Here is a 16,279-nt window from a genome sequence, read left to right on the forward strand (position 1 = left end):
TAATGAACAGATGGCCGGCTATTCTCTTATGGCTAGGGAATTTGAGCTCAGCTTCCAAAAGTTGTGATAAACCACAGTTAATTTATGTTTTGGGGGGTGGGGGCAATCACTTTTTCATGCAGTGCACTGTAGGTTTGGATTTCTTTTTCCCTTAATAATAAAAAAAAACTTAATTTAAAAAACTGGATTTTGTGCTTACTTGCGTTATCTTGTGTTAATATTTAAATTGTTTTAGTGATATGAAACAAATATGTAAAAGAATCGGAAATTAGGAAGTGGGCAAACACTTTCACACAACTGTATATATTAATATTATATTATGTAACAGTTTTCTGGCATAAACCTACTTAAAATGTCAAAAATGTTTGCTTGTGACTGCATAAAATTTTTGCGACTTTTGGCTCTTTTAAGCCAGTACTAATCAGGTTTGCCAATTTTTTAAAACTGGGCGGAGCTTAGTCGAGAGGGAGCATTGCCAATGTCCTTGCAGTGGTTCATGGCAGCCAAAATATGCGCCAAATTAATTAAAAGGAACACGCCTCTTAATTTATTTGGTGCATCTTACTTTAGCACATTATTTCTCAAGAGTAGAGTTCAAAAAGATGAACCTGGGCCACAATGTTTACTTGACTATGTAACATAGAATCTACAATGTGTCACACTTGATAAAATTAAACATAACATTTTTATTAGAAGCATCTAAAAAATTATATAAGAGAAAGAAATAAGAGAAATACATCACGCACACGTGCATAGCAATTTAGAAGCATAATCACGAAAAGGTTTAAATACATACAAATCTGCCATAAAGTATTTTATATAGCACAAGCTTTACATAAACTTTCAACATTTCAGTACCATATTAGAAAAGTACAAAGCAGATAATAAAATAGAAAATCAATAAATATACAACCTCTAAATGGATGGCTGTACCCTGGCGCGTTTCGCCATATGCTTTGTCAAGGGGATAGCTCATTCTGATCAGGAGCCTCTATAGAAAATCACCTTGACTAATAATAATCAGCAATTCTCATGTGGTTATTGTTTGTTCACATTACTATGTAACAATCAAGTAAGTATGCTAAAGCCCAAGCACTTGTTTTACAGCAGGTGTCTTCAGTAAGTCAGTTTTTTCTTTTTGTCTATTTCTTTGTGTAATATTTAATATTGTATAGCAAGCAAACAGTGGTTCTTTAGTCACCCAGTGTGAACCCAGCCTCATCAAAACCAATTTCATGGAGAATTATTCAGAAAGGAAACAATCCCAGAAAAATACTAAATCCCAGAATCTGGAACGCAGTACAATTGGCTATTTTTTCTCAATTTAGACTTATTACAGACTACTTGTTATACAACAACAGGTGGAGTAGCCATGGAGGGCTGGTAGACCACAGCACGTCTCTATTCATTTTATTCCAAAAACAAATCTTAATCCATGTTTTTATGGTAACAACAAAAAAATAATAATTTTGGATTCTTCAAAACGACACTTACAAAACAGTAGAGAAATGACCAGTGCTGGAATTCACCTGCTGTCTACTGTACTTATTTATTATGGTTGCTTATATAGCGCCATCATATTCCGCAGTGTTTTACGTACATTGTCATCACTGTCCCCATTGGGACTCACATACTTATTTTCCTATCAGTATGTCTTTGGCATTCTCACCTATCATCTATGGCACAACGTCCAATGTCATTACTGTAAAGCTCTCTTGGCAGTAAAAATGCTGCGTTCAAAACCATTTTGTTGCGTTTTGCAGCATTATTTGGTGTGTTTTTGCTGTGTGTTTTTGGTGTGAACTGTCTACAGTGCATATTTAATTAAGTTAGTTTTAGTCCCCAAAAATGCTGCAAAACCGCAGCTGCTTGCACTTTCTCTCTGCTTTCTATGGGTGAAAAAACACGGCAAAAACACTAAAAGAAGTGACATGCTGCAGATTTTAACGACACTGCAATGCTCAAATTAAGTCTGGAAAGAAAAAAAAAACGAGCGCATGCACCAGATTTCTGGAATCTCATAGCCTTTGTTGGCACTGTAAAATGCAGCTGAAAATTTGCATAAAAAAGCCGCGTGTGAACATAGCCTAACTGCTTGCTCGATGTATCCATAGTGTTGTAAGATGCATGCATTTGGGAGTGGTGGCGAGGTCGCATGTTCTATCTCATGTAGCTGTGTCCACCACGTATACCTGTACTGACTTTCTATACACAAATATATCATGGAAAGTCATCCGTGCCTTCCTGTCATTCTTGCTCTTCAGGTTATTACTGTAGTTATAAGGTCACATTGTGTGTTCGGAAAGGTCTATGCGTGTGTAAGTTCTCCTTCCTGAGATTCCCTGTAAATCTGTGACATTGTTGACAGTTTTGCAATTACTAAGGTATTTTTCGCAAAGGTAAGAATTTCTAAGAAAAGATAGAAAAATATTCAGAATTGAGAGTCCTCAGTGGGTGATACCTTTTAATGGCTAACTGAAAAGATGGTAACACATTGCAAGCTTTATGGAACACCAGAATGTACCGCATCTTTATGGAACACCAGAATGTACCGCATCTTTATGGAACACCAGAATGTACCGCATCTTTATGGAACACCACAAAGTACCGCATCTTTATGGAACACCAGAATGTAGCGCATTTTTATGGAACACCACAATGTACCGCATCTTTATGGAACACCAGAATGTAGCGCATTTTTATGGAACACCACAATGTACCGCATCTTTACGGAACTTTTTCCATCTACTGGCTAACACAGTACAAAGATATATATATCTTTCCTGTAAGAAAACTAGTGAGAGGCTGACGAGTGTCAGACGCATAATAGGGAGCTGCCATTTAATATAGTGATCAGAAGTCTACAGTGTAGTAGACGTGAAATATAATGAAAAAACAAGTGTACTTACAGGAACAGGCTTCACTGCTGATTGAGGAGCCGCAGGACGGGGAAGCAAGTCTCGTTTCCCTTTCATCATGCTGGCTGTTTCTGTGCTAAGTGAGTGCAATATGTCCGCCTCATCCCTCACATCCTTGTGAGACTGGAGCACACAGAGATTGCATACCACAGAGGTTAAAAAAGAGGAGTGCGTTGAATGTTAAAACAAATCTTTAAAGCCAGTAAGCAAGGAACGCAGAAAACTCCAGCCAAAAAGGAGGTGAACTTATTGTTGTGCTGCGCACCAGTGGGATATCCTCTCTTTTATGTGTAAGAATGATGATTACAGACAATGCTCAGAAACCGCAGGTCGCTGACCCCATCTCAGGAGCTCACAGATGTGGCTGAAGCATAGGGGACGTTCCCAGCATATCCCCCAAAAAATACTTTTATTATACTCATGGTCTTTTTTGTTCCCGCCAATACTACTGCACGTTAGAGATTTGCTTGCTGCACTCAGAGAAAGACGACAATATTGGTACAGCACAACGGATAAATAATAGTAATGATTTGTCAGATATAATAGAAGCATATTTCTTAAATGATCTATCATTTTAGATACTGTTCACAATATACAATTGTAGTTGAGACTGTTATTTGCAATACTTTTATTCTTGGAGAAAGGCAAGTTAAAGGGGCATTCCTATTTTACAAAGCTATAACATGTGACTAGAATATTACAATTGCACTCCAATATTATGGAGTAGGGCTCCACTGCATACATCAATGTCTGAATAAGTCAATGTCTGTAAATTATAAAATCTCTTGCAATATAGAATTTAAATCGACCCTCCAGTCTGCGACTGAAAAGTGAGTATAAAGTTCTCATGTACCAGGGGCCCTCCTTTTGCCTCTCGCTTTGACATGGGGAGCGCATTTGTAAGTCTAAAACACATCTTTCCTATCTTAACTATGCTGTGGAATAGAATAAGCATGAGTGCTGTGGTTTACATTTACCACTGCACTCCCCATTCCATACAAATAAACTACAGGGTGGGCCATTTATAAAGTTGGATCCAAAATGGCCGACTTCAAAATGGCCGCCATGGTCACCACCCATCTTGAAAAGTTTTCCACCTCCCATATACGGATGTTCCACCAACAGGAAGTTGATATCACCAACCATTTCCATTTTATTTAGGTTTATCCATATAAATGGCCCACCCTGTATTAAAGCATTGTAAAGCCTATAACATTTTTTTAAAAAATACAAAAAATTGCATGCTATTAAAACTTTGTTCCTGAGCTGCTATATGTGGTAATATGACCTCCAGCTCCTCACTTCCGGCTACAGTCTGTTCAAAGCACAGAGTATAAAGATTTCCTGTCTATATATAAAAAGGAATGCAGCCAGTCAGTCAAGCACAGCTCTGATTGCAGAAGGGCAGGACTCAGCCTACTGTGAATTGGGATGTGTAAGGGGAGGGAGAGCGGAAGTGCCAGATGCAGACTCCGGAAAGAACAACTAATTGTCTAACTTTGACCAGAGGGAATGGTGCTGACACTGCTGAGCATTCCATAATGCTAGACTACATAACAATAACTGAATATATTATAAGACTCAATACCCCATACAGTACACTGAGCCTGCGTGGGAGTAGTGACATTAACATTAATAAATGCAGTAGAATCTCTAGATAATACATAGCATGTGGCATGCTTGGAAGGAGAAACTGTGTGTGCAATGATCCATTTTTATCCATCTTGAGACTGTATAGAAGTCTCAGGATGGTGCTTTATAGGTGTAGTGGGCATCGTGTGTGAGTTGTGGGACAGATACAGTTCTGCCTCTTAGGAAATATAGTCTGGAAGCACAGAAGGAGATCTAGCAGGAAGTTCAGGATGTAAACAGTAACAAGCTACCGGAATAGCTGCAGAGGGTTAAAGGGGAGTCGGAAAGAAAAAAAACATTTGGCGATTCTATACAGGGATCTTTTGTGCCCAGAAAACTCCTTAAAAAGGGAACCTGCCACTAAGGAAACCTCCTTTTAATTAGTCTGTTTGTTACAAGCTCTAACGTTATCTGCAGACCGGATATAACTTCAAGAGAAATGTGCTGTCTTCCAGGTGCAAAAATTAAAGATGTGTCTGACAGGATATCAGGACTCTTCAGACCTACAGATGACTACCCATTCCTGCTACTACATGTGGGGACAAATGACACCGCAAGAAACGACCTGGAAACCATCTGCAGAGACTTTGAAGACTTAGGCAAGAAAGTGAAAGAACTGGGAGCGCAGGTGGTCTTCTCTTCCATCCTCCCAGTGGATGACCATGGAACAAGGAGGTGGAATAAGATTCTGCAGGTGAACAACTGGCTACGTCGATGGTGCCGTCAGCAACGATTTGGATTTCTGGATCACGGAGTGAACTACTTATACGATGGACTACTTGCTAGAGATGGGGTGCACCTTACGAAGACTGGAAAGCATGTATTTGGAAGTCGCCTTGCTACACTTGTAAGGAGAGCTTTAAACTAGAACAACATGGGAAGGGAAGCAAAAGACCAGAAAAAGCCTTACACCTGACAAATGCTATTGAGAACTCTGCTATTAGAAGTGTAAAGGAAGAAGAAAGACGAAAGAATCTAATTAATAAAAATATTGGAGAAAGAGAAACCAATCACAAACTAAAATGTTTCTATACTAATGCACAAAGCATGGGCAACAAACAAGGAGAATTGGAACTACTAACACAGGAAAAGAAATATGATGTCATTGGAATCACTGAAACTTGGTGGGACAATACACATGATTGGAATACAAGACTAGAAGGATACAACTTATTTGCAAGAAACAGACTTGATAAACGAGGAGGGGGTGTCGCATTGTATGTTAGAAACGCGTATATCTGCACAGAGATTGAAGCTTCAGAGACTGGGAGTTCTGTGGAAACTGTTTGGGTAAGAATACAAGGACAGAACAATGGAAAGGACACCATTGTAGGCATTTACTACAGGCCGCCTGTGCAAGCTGAAGATATGGATGAACTCTTTATGCATCAAATGGCCAAGTTCTCCAAAAAATATGACATAGTTGTCATGGGAGATTTCAACTATCCAGACATTTGTTGGGAATCTCTCTCAGGCAAAACTAACAGGTCAAGGAAATTCTTATCCTCTCTTGCTGACAACTTTATCTTCCAAAAGGTAAGGGAGAAAACAAGGGGAACTGCTACCTTGGATCTAATCCTTATAAACAGGGAGGAAATGGTTGAGGAGGTAAAAGTGGCTGGGACCCTAGGAGGTAGCGACCATGCTATTTTAGAATTTTGGATAACTAGAGGCGGAAGACCTGTGAAGACTCAGACGTCAAGGTTAGATTTCAGAAAGGCAGATTTTAAGGGATTCAGAAAGAGAATTCGAAGGATCCAATGGCTGGATATCCTTAAAGACAAAAATGTCCAGGAAGGATGGGAAATCTTGAAAAATGAAATTCTCAAAGCACAGTTGTTAACAATTCCGAAAAGAGGGAAGAATAGGAAGCATTTAAGGAAACCAGGATGGATGAACACAGAACTTAAGCACATGCTAAAAAGGAAGAAAAAAATGTTTATAAAATGGAAAGAGGGAGGCATATCTAAAGAAGAATATAATGCTGTCTGCAGAACCTGCAGGGCACAAATCAGATTAGCTAAAGCTGACAATGAATTGAGGCTTGCAAGAGATGTCAAAAGCAATAATAAAGGATTTTGGGGATATGTCAAAAGTAAAAGAAAAGTCAAAGATGCTATAGGATTTTTACAGGATGAAAATGATGAAATGGTAAGACAGGATGTTGAGAAGGCTGAACTTTTAAATTCCTATTTTGCATCTGTTTTCTCTCAGAAAGGAAATGTAACATCAACTGTTATTCACTGTCCTATTAAGGGAATAGAAGAATCCAGGATATCTATAAACAGAAAGATAGTGAGGAAACACTTAGCTAACCTAAATGAATTCAAGTCTCCAGGTCCAGATGAATTACACCCCAGAGTACTGAAGGAGATAGCAGAAGAAATTTTTGAACCCCTCTCCATAATCTTTGAAAATTCTTGGAGAACAGGAGAAGTGCCAGAAGACTGGAGAAGAGCAAATGTTGTTCCTATCTTCAAAAAGGGGAAGAAGGTGGACCCAGGCAACTATAGGCCAGTGAGTCTGACTTCTATACCAGGAAAGATCTTTGAACAAATTATTAAACAACATGTATGTCAATACCTGGATAAGAATGAAGTGATTAAACAGAGTCAGCATGGGTTTGTAACTAATAAGTCATGTCAGACTAACTTAATTTCCTTCTATGACGGTATCACTGATTGGGTGGATCAAGGAAATGCTGTAGATATAGTATATCTTGACTTCAGCAAAGCATTTGACAAAGTCTCTCATACAATCCTTATTGAAAAAATGACTAAGTATGGAATGGACAAGGCAACTGTTAGGTGGATTCATAACTGGCTTAGTGATCGGACCCAAAGAGTGGTCGTAAATGGCTGCACATCCAGTTGGAAGAATGTCTCAAGTGGGGTACCACAGGGCTCTGTCCTGGGCCCTGTATTGTTCAACATCTTTATCAACGATTTAGATGAAGGAATTGAGGGTAAACTGATTAAATTTGCTGATGACACAAAGCTAGGAGGGATAGCTAATACTAGAGAAGAGAGAGAGAGGATTCAAAAAGATTTAAATAAACTGGAGAAGTGGGCAGCAACTAACAGAATGGTTTTTAACAGGGAGAAATGCAAAGTACTACATCTGGGCAATAAAAATGAAAAAAGCATATATAGAATGGGAGGAATAGGGCTAAGTGACAGCACATGTGAAAAAGACTTGGGTATACTAATAGATCACAGACTGAATATGAGTCAACAGTGTGATGCAGCAGCAAAAAAGGCAAATGCAATTCTAGGATGTATTAACAGAAGCATACAGTCTAGATCACGTGAAGTCATTATTTCCCTCTACTCCTCTTTGGTCAGACCTCATCTGGAATATTGTGTCCAGTTTTGGGCACCACATTTTAAAAAAGACATCAACAAACTGGAGCAAGTTCAGAAAAGAGCGACCAGAATGGTGACCGGTCTGCAAACCCTGTCTTATGAGGAAAGGTTGCAGGATTTGGGAATGTTTAGTTTGCAAAAGAGAAGACTGCGAGGAGACTTAATAGCTGTCTACAAATATCTAAAGGGCTGTCACATTGTAGAAGGATCAACTTTATTCTCATTTGCACAAGGAAACACTAGAAGCAATGGGATGAAACTGAATGGGAGGAGACACAGATTAGATATCAGAAAAAACTTTTTGACAGTTAGAGTGATCAATGAGTGGAACAGGCTGCCACGAGAAGTGGTGAGTTCTCCTTCAATGGAAGTCTTCAAACAGAGGCTGGACAGACATCTGTCTGGGATGATTTAGCGAATCCTGCTTTGAGCAGGGGGTTGGACCAGATGGCCCAGGAGGTCCCTTCCAACTCTACGATTCTATGATTCTATCTCAGCTACTGCTATTTAATTTAAGTGCTTTGTTTAAGCAAACTACTGTGCCTCTCAGCTCGATTGGCCAAGTTCTAGCATGTGACAGCATCCTCCGTATCCTCAGCACGTTGTGTTCAGATCAGTTCACAAGGTTCAGAGAACAACTGTCTAACAGAAAAAAACACTAAAACTAGGAATTATAGTAAACAAAAGTTGAACTCCCACATTTCATCATGGTTTCCTGCAAGTTCATGAAGCTACCAGTCTTGTAGAAAACCCGCAGCGAATACTAGTGCTAATTTTCAAATTGCAACATGGGGCAAAAATAAATAAAAGGAAAAAAGATTAAGGGAGAAATTGCCAGGATCCTTTTACATATTGTGATGCAGTGACCACTGTGACAGCTAGGGGGCGCTGTCTGGGTCATGCACACAGGCATCTCCATTATTGTGATGGAGAAAGGATGGTAAATGACTGTTATGTATCCCAGGGTGGGTGGCCCTGGGATGGAAGCTGAAATATGTGGTAATCAGCAGAGGTAATGCTGAGTGTTTGTTACTATGTATCAGGGAAGGCTTTCAGGGGGCTTGGTGAGATGGGCGGGACCAGTCACCTACAAACCCACCCAGGGGCATATGTCTGAATGCCCATAGTAAAAGCTGTATATGTGTGTGAATGGCTGGGTGTTTGAATAGGACCTGTGATGAGGTCGTAGCCATGTGATCCGGTGGGCGTGGCTACGGACCATATAAGGTGACCAGGGTAGGTCACATGGGGGAAGAGTGCCTGGATCTGATTGGTCCAGGTGGAAGGTCCTGGAAGGCCACGTGTGAGAGCAGAGTCTGTGACAGACTGCGTTTGGGAGCCACTGTCCGGCTGTGGTTCTGGAACCGTGAGGCGGCCTAGTGAATAAGGCACTGTCTGGAACGGTGAGCCCAGTGCGGCCGCTTCCCTGAGAGAAAGGATTAACCGAGAGTCGGCATCTGGAGCAGGAGCTCCTAAGAGGTAACCCCAGACAGGAGTAATTAACTGTAAGAATTCAGAAGCCTGTTTGCTGGACAAAGCACAGCCTGTGTGAACACAGGGCTAAGGGAGCGGATCTCCACTATGAACATTCGTTTGGTCTGCTGTAAGACTGTTATCGTTTCTTCATGCTGCTATGGTTTATGCCGTGTACAATAAACCGAATGGACTATGTTATGTGAAAAGCCTGTGCCGGACCTGGTTTATTTTTATTGGAGTGTCCCCCAATACACTCAGTGAGCGCTACCTTACAATATATACAGTATATCATATATATATATATATATATATATATATATATATATATATATTTATTATATCTATGTTCAATACTCCATTTCAGGGGTCTATACTGTTGCCTGATAACCATTCATTGGCTATGAAACTGGCCCTAGATTATGTGAAAGCATTTGTGCTTTAGGGTTCTGGAAAAACAAAATGAATGGCATAAGTGCATTTTCAGGGTGCTATAAAAATATCAGTAATGGGAAATATATACCTCGATATACACACATATTAATTCTTATTTGTTGACTGCTCATAGAAATCTTTACCTTCATTTATGACTCAGCTTCTCCTCGTATCATGGTCGTAAACTAATAAATGGTCATTTAAATTCTGCTTAGATTTCTAGCACCAGCCATGGTTATTTATGCCATAAATAATAATTAATTCCATAAATAATTTTCGAAATTCATGATAAATAATAACCACGGAGAACAGTTGTGAACCAGGCAAAACATAAATCTGCTCCACTGCAAGTACATTCCAGGCTTAACTCACTTCCAGTAAATCCATTTTTGATTAATATCGCCTCTACCTTTTCCAGTTAACTAACTCGCATCCTGCGCTTTGCTGAGCTGTGTGTTCTCTGTCAGCTGGCAAAGTGAAGTCTCAAAAACAATGTAGGTCATTTCATAAAGATGTTTTGTGATTTACTACACACCAGAACCCGGGGATATTGAAGCGCTCAGGTCCTGGAGGTCAATACACACACTTCACCTTATAAACTTTGCTATAAATTCCCCTTCATAATTGACAATTTACACACAACCATGGGAATCAGGCAATTTTGGCATTCCCATTCTCCAAGTCTATAGGAAACATGTAAAAAGGTTGTTCAAAAATCTATGGAAAACAATATGTCATGAATCATTTCCGGAAAGGTTCAATAAATGGATGTATCCCACTCGTATAGATTTATTAGACTGACCTTGAGGCATAAAACCTTCTACTTTACACCAGGAATCAATATGGATAAAGCTCGTAAAGGAACATGGGGTGAGAAGGTGATCTTATATGGGACCTGAATTACTTACATGTCAAATGATATATGAGAGGTGGCGATAGATTTGGTGCTGTAGTGATAAATTCCATTTGTGGCTGCAGATATGTAGTCACTGATCAGATCACTTTAATTTACTAAAGTGTTAACAGCTATTTTGATATACACATGTTTTACCTTCAGACTATTCAGCATGTGGACAGTATTTATTTCAGTTAGATCCTAGTTCTTTAGATGCCTTAAAACGACAAATGTCTGGTGCACAAATAACATTGTGTCCAAGACAAAGAACTGTATCTAAGGAAACATAGATGAACAGTAACACCTAACGGTAAATACAGACCTGAAAACACCCAAGGCCGGCCATATATATTAGATGGCTATTGACCAAAGGACGCTTTGTCCAAGCGTTTGGCCGACATTCATATCAGCCAACACTTGCATACACAGGAGCACACGCTTTCGTTCTGTATGGCAGAGTCGCCAACTGGCATGTTGGCCGGAAACTTCTTGGGGAAAACAATGCAATTGGCAGTCCAAAATCAGATCTGGGCGCTTCATTTGTCTCCAAGCATCAGTCGGACGGCACCCTAAGGGTGTGTGCACACGCTGGGGATTGTCCTGCGGAATTTTCCGCACGGATTTGTCTGCGGTTTAGCCTGCAGTTTGACACCTGCCATAGAGCAGGTGCCAAACCGCAGCGGAATCCGCACAAAGAATTGACATGCTGGTTTTTGAAACCACAGCAAATCCGTGCGGAAAAATCTGCACCGTCTGCACTGCGGTTTTAATTTTTGATTGATTATAATGGTACTGTACACCGCAGCAGAAACTACAGGACCAAAACCACTGCGGATCCGCAGCGTGTGCACACACCCTAATAAACATACGACCATCAGGTGAATCCATAAATATCAGCAGAGTCAGCTGACATCCATCCAGTGTTAATGAGGGCCATAAGATTACAGTTAAGCATACAAACTATCAAAATTTTTTAAAATAATTAAGAATAATCCAAGATATGAAGCAAAATTTATGTAAAGCATATACGGTATATGCACTGTTCATATATTCTAGCCCTCAAGGAATAAGCATCTGATGGCTCACCAACTGAAAAAAAAAAAAAAATGGGAACGTATCCCTCATACACAGCGTTCCAAATTATTATGCAAAATGCAATTTTTCTCTTCTCTGATTTTCCTAAATGGTTGACACAAATTATTCAGTACAATGCTCAAATCATCAACATTAGAGCATAAATTACATATTATTGCACAAACCTCCCAATGATAACAGTATATAATTTTTTCAAAACAAAAAGAAAAAAATCAAAAGGCGCTGTTCCAAATTTGTATGCTCAATAGAGTTTACGAACATTTTACAGGTTAAGAACTGAAAATGGTCATTTGTTGAATTTGCAGCATTTTAGAGATCACATTTACTGAAATCAACAGTTTTTTTTTAATCAAAGACATCTGAACAGGACAAGTTATATTTTAACATAGGACCCCTTCTTAGATACCACCTTCACAATTCTTGCATCCACTGAGTTTTTGGATATTTTCTGTTTGAATTTCTTTGCAGGATGTCAGAATATCCTCAGAGAGCTGCTGTTTTGAAGTGAACTGCCTCTCACCCTCATAGGTCTTTTTCTTGAGGACACTCCAAAGGTTCTCAGTAAGGTTGTGGCCACGCCATGCATTTCTTTCCTTTTATGCCATAGCAGCCAAAGACTCAGAGGTATTCTTTGCAGCATGAGATGGTGCTTTGACATGCATGAAGATTTTGTACCATGGAAGAAAGTCGTCAGTCTAAAACGCTATACACTTTGCCGAGGGCCTACCAGCTCTCTCCCCATGATCCTGACCCCAAAAGTCACTCTGCCACCTCCTTGCTGACACAGCAGCCTTGGGACATCCACCTGGACCATCCATGGTTGCACGGTACTCATCAGTAAACAAGACTATTTAAAAATTAGTGTTCATGTATGCCTGGGTTCACTAAAACCATTTCTGCTTGTGATCACTGTTTAGAGGTGGCTGAGTAGTAGCTTTATTCACAATTGCAAGCCTTTGGAGTATCCTACACCTTGATGTTTTAGGGACTCAGAGGCACTAGCATTTCAAATACCTGTTTGTTGTTTTGTAAAGGTATTTTAGCCACTGTTCTCTTAATCCAATCAATTTGTCTAGCAGAAACCTTTCTTATCATGCCTTTATCTGCACAAACCCATCTGTGCTCTGTATCAGCCACAAATCTCTTTGCAGTACGATGATCATGCTTAAAGGGAACCTGTCAACCCCTGGGATTTATATAACCTATTAATATGGGAATACAGGTGATATATATTCCTACCGGTATGCCTCATATTAGCGGTCTTGTTGTTGAGAAAACTTATTTTATTTCTTTATGCTAATGATTTTTTCCAGGCTTCAGGAACAAACTCCATCACTTCTACCCCAAAATGGTATTAATAAAAAAAGTCAGCTCAGGGTGCAAAAAATAAGCCCTCACCCAACCCCAGATCACAAAAAATGGAGACATTATTAATCTTGGAAAATGGCGACATTTTTTTTTTTCCTTACAAATGTCAGATCTGGTTTTCACCACATATTTTTCGGACAGCAAGACACAATATTTTCCCCCAAAATTTGGGAGGAAAATGGATGGGGTATTTTATAGTCCGAATGCAGCTTACCTAGAGGGTTGCCGCGGTGATAGAGCAGGGTCTCTTCCTCAGGGAATCATATTGCCAGGTCATTTTTGGCATTTAGTTAACATGGTAAATAAAAAAAAAAAAACAAAAAATAATAGTGGAATTGCACTTTTATACATCTTGATAACTAAGGGAGCTTACACCACTCCCTATATCCCGATAACCAAGGGGTTTACTCCACCCTTTACATCCCGATAACCAAGGGAGCTTACACTACCTCCTACATCCTGATAATATAGGGGCTTACACCACCTCCTACATCCCGATAACCAAGTGGGTTTACACCATCCCCTACATTCTGATAAACAAGGAGGCTTACAACACCCCCTACATTCTGATAACCAAGGGGTTTTCACCACTTTCTACATCCCGATAACCAAGGGAGTTTGCACCAACTCCTATATCCTGATAAACAAGGGAGCTTACACAACCCCCTATATCCCGATAATCAAGGGGGCTTACACCAACCCCTACACCCCGATAACCAAGGGGGCTTATACCACCTCCTACATCCCGATAACAAAGGGGGCTTACACCACCTCCAACATCTCGATAACCAAGGGGGCTTACACCACCCTCTATATCCTGATCATCAAGGGAGCTTACACCACCCCCCACATCCCGATATCCAAGGGGGCTTACACCACGCCTTTTCCCGATAACCAAGGGGGCTTACACCACCTCCTACATCCCGATAACCAACAGGGCTTACACCACCCCCTATATCCTGATAATCAAGGGAGCTTACACCACCTGCAACAATCCTGATAACCAAGGGAGCTTAATCCAACCCCTACATCCCGATAACCAAGGGGGCTTATACCACCTCCTACATCCCAATAAGAAAGGGGGCTTACACCACCTCCTATATCCCAATAACAAATGGGGCTTACACCACCTCTTACATTCTGATAACCAAGGGGCTAGCATCACCTTTTATACCCCGATAACCAAGGGGGCTTACACCACCCCCAACATTACGATAATCAAGGTGGCTTACACCACCTACTACACCCCAATAATCAAGAGGGCTTACACCACCTCCTACATCCTGATAACCAAGGGGGCTTACACCACCTCCTACATCCTGATAACCAAGGGGGCTTACACCACCTTCTATATCCTGATAACCAAGGGGACTTACACCACCTCCTACATCCCGATAACCAAGGGAGCTTACACCAACTCCTATATCCTGATAACCAAGGGGGCTTGCACAACTCCTTATATCCTGATAATCAAGGGGGCTTACACCACCCCCAACACCCTGATAACCAAGAGCTTACACCAACCGCTACATCCCGATAACCAAGGGGGCTTATACCACCTCCAACATCCCGATAACAAAGGGGGATTACACCACCTCTTATATCCCAATAACCAAGGGGGCTTACACCACCCTCTATATCCTGATCAAGGGAGCTTACACCACCCCCAACATCATGATAACCAACGGAACTTACACCAACACCTATATCCCGATAACCAAAGGGGCTTACACCACCTCCTACATCCTGATAACCAAAGGGGCTTACACCACCTCGTATATCCCGATAACCAAGGGGGCTTACTGTCAGAGACACCGCACTGAACTTGCTCACTGAGCCAGTGCGCGTGCCCTGAGTAAAGCGAAAGTGTGCTCAAAGATACCTGTGGGGCGGGCAGCAACCGAATAGATGTGTACTTCAGAGCCGCAGGACCTGAAGCACGTGACTGCTAGGGGCGTGGCCTAAACTTCACAGAGCTAGGAGCTGCAAGACAATTCCTAGCAGAGTAACTGCGAGACAAAGTTACCAAGGGGCATAGACAGGGAGAATAGTCAGGACGTAGCCAATGAGTCATACACAGAGATAGCTGCAGGGTACAAGAGGGGCGAGCAGAGAGTAGTCAGATCACAGGCAATGAGTCATACACAGATAATAACGCAGTACAAAATCAACAGGCAAACTCCCAACGGGAAACAGAATCGGGTCAGAACCATATAAACAAGCTATAGCAATATACAGGCACACGGGGGTCAGCACACTAGGCCAAAGGCAAAAGTATAACTGGCAGGAATTGAAGCTACCCAGAGGTTTATGAAGCTCTCCCAGAACCAGAAAGAGGCCACAATCATTAACCCCAAGTGTGCAGGTCAAAACCTGCACAGAGCTCCAGACATTAACCCCCGGTGTGCAGCTCAAAAACCTGCACTGGAATCATGACAGTACCCCCCTCTCAACGGGGGGCCTCTGGACCCCCAGGCTTCCCCGGGTACTTGGCATGGAACGCCTGAACCAGGCGATCTGCATGTACCCAACGAGCAGGGACCCATGAGCGCTCTTCTGGTCCATATCCCTTCCAGTGGACCAGGTACTGCAAAGAGCGGCGCACCCGCCGAGAGTCCACAATATGTCCGACCTCATACTCCAATTGACCCTCCACCAGCACTGGAGGAACAAGTCTCAGAGTTCTCTTTGACAGATCCTGCTGGTTTCAACAGAGACTTATGGAACACATTAGATATTTTTAAGGAGGCGGGGAGACGCAACCTATATGCCACAGGGTTGACTATCTCCATAATCTCGTACGGACCAATGAACTTTGGTCCCAACTTAACTGATGGTACCTTTAAGTTGATGTTACGCGTGGAGAGCCAAACCTTCTCTCCCACATGAAACATGTCTCCCGAGGCTCTCTTTATGTCCGCAAAATATTTGTATCTCCCCTGGGCCCGAGAGATATTACGCCGGACTTCAGCCCAGAGGTTTTTTAACCGCTGAACGGACCCCTCTGCTCCTGGACAACCGGAATCCACCCGAGAAAACTCCCCAAAATGCGGATTAAAGCCGTAGTTAATCAGGAATGGGGACATGTTGGTGGACTG

At 41.4% G+C, this 16,279-nt stretch overlaps 1 protein-coding gene across 8 annotated transcripts in view; it reads right to left on the reverse strand.

Moving 5' to 3' along the window:
• The window catches only part of TJP1 (tight junction protein 1), a 613,045-nt gene that overhangs the window by 326,755 nt on the left and 270,011 nt on the right, over nucleotides 1-16,279 (reverse strand). The window contains exon 1 of one of the 8 annotated variants that reach the window (XM_073586932.1): nucleotides 2,910-3,021. The exons of the other annotated variants lie outside the window; for them this stretch is intronic. Coding sequence (XP_073443033.1) covers nucleotides 2,910-2,978 — 69 coding nt within the window. The 5' untranslated portion in view covers nucleotides 2,979-3,021. Of the gene's footprint in view, nucleotides 1-2,909; nucleotides 3,022-16,279 lie in introns of those variants that run through there. 8 annotated transcript variants of the gene reach the window in all.

The sequence above is a fragment of the Dendrobates tinctorius genome, unplaced genomic scaffold (assembly GCF_039654945.1).
Source record: "Dendrobates tinctorius isolate UK_male_01 unplaced genomic scaffold, ASM3965494v1 ptg000097l, whole genome shotgun sequence".
Classification (NCBI taxonomy): Eukaryota; Metazoa; Chordata; class Amphibia; order Anura; family Dendrobatidae; genus Dendrobates; species Dendrobates tinctorius.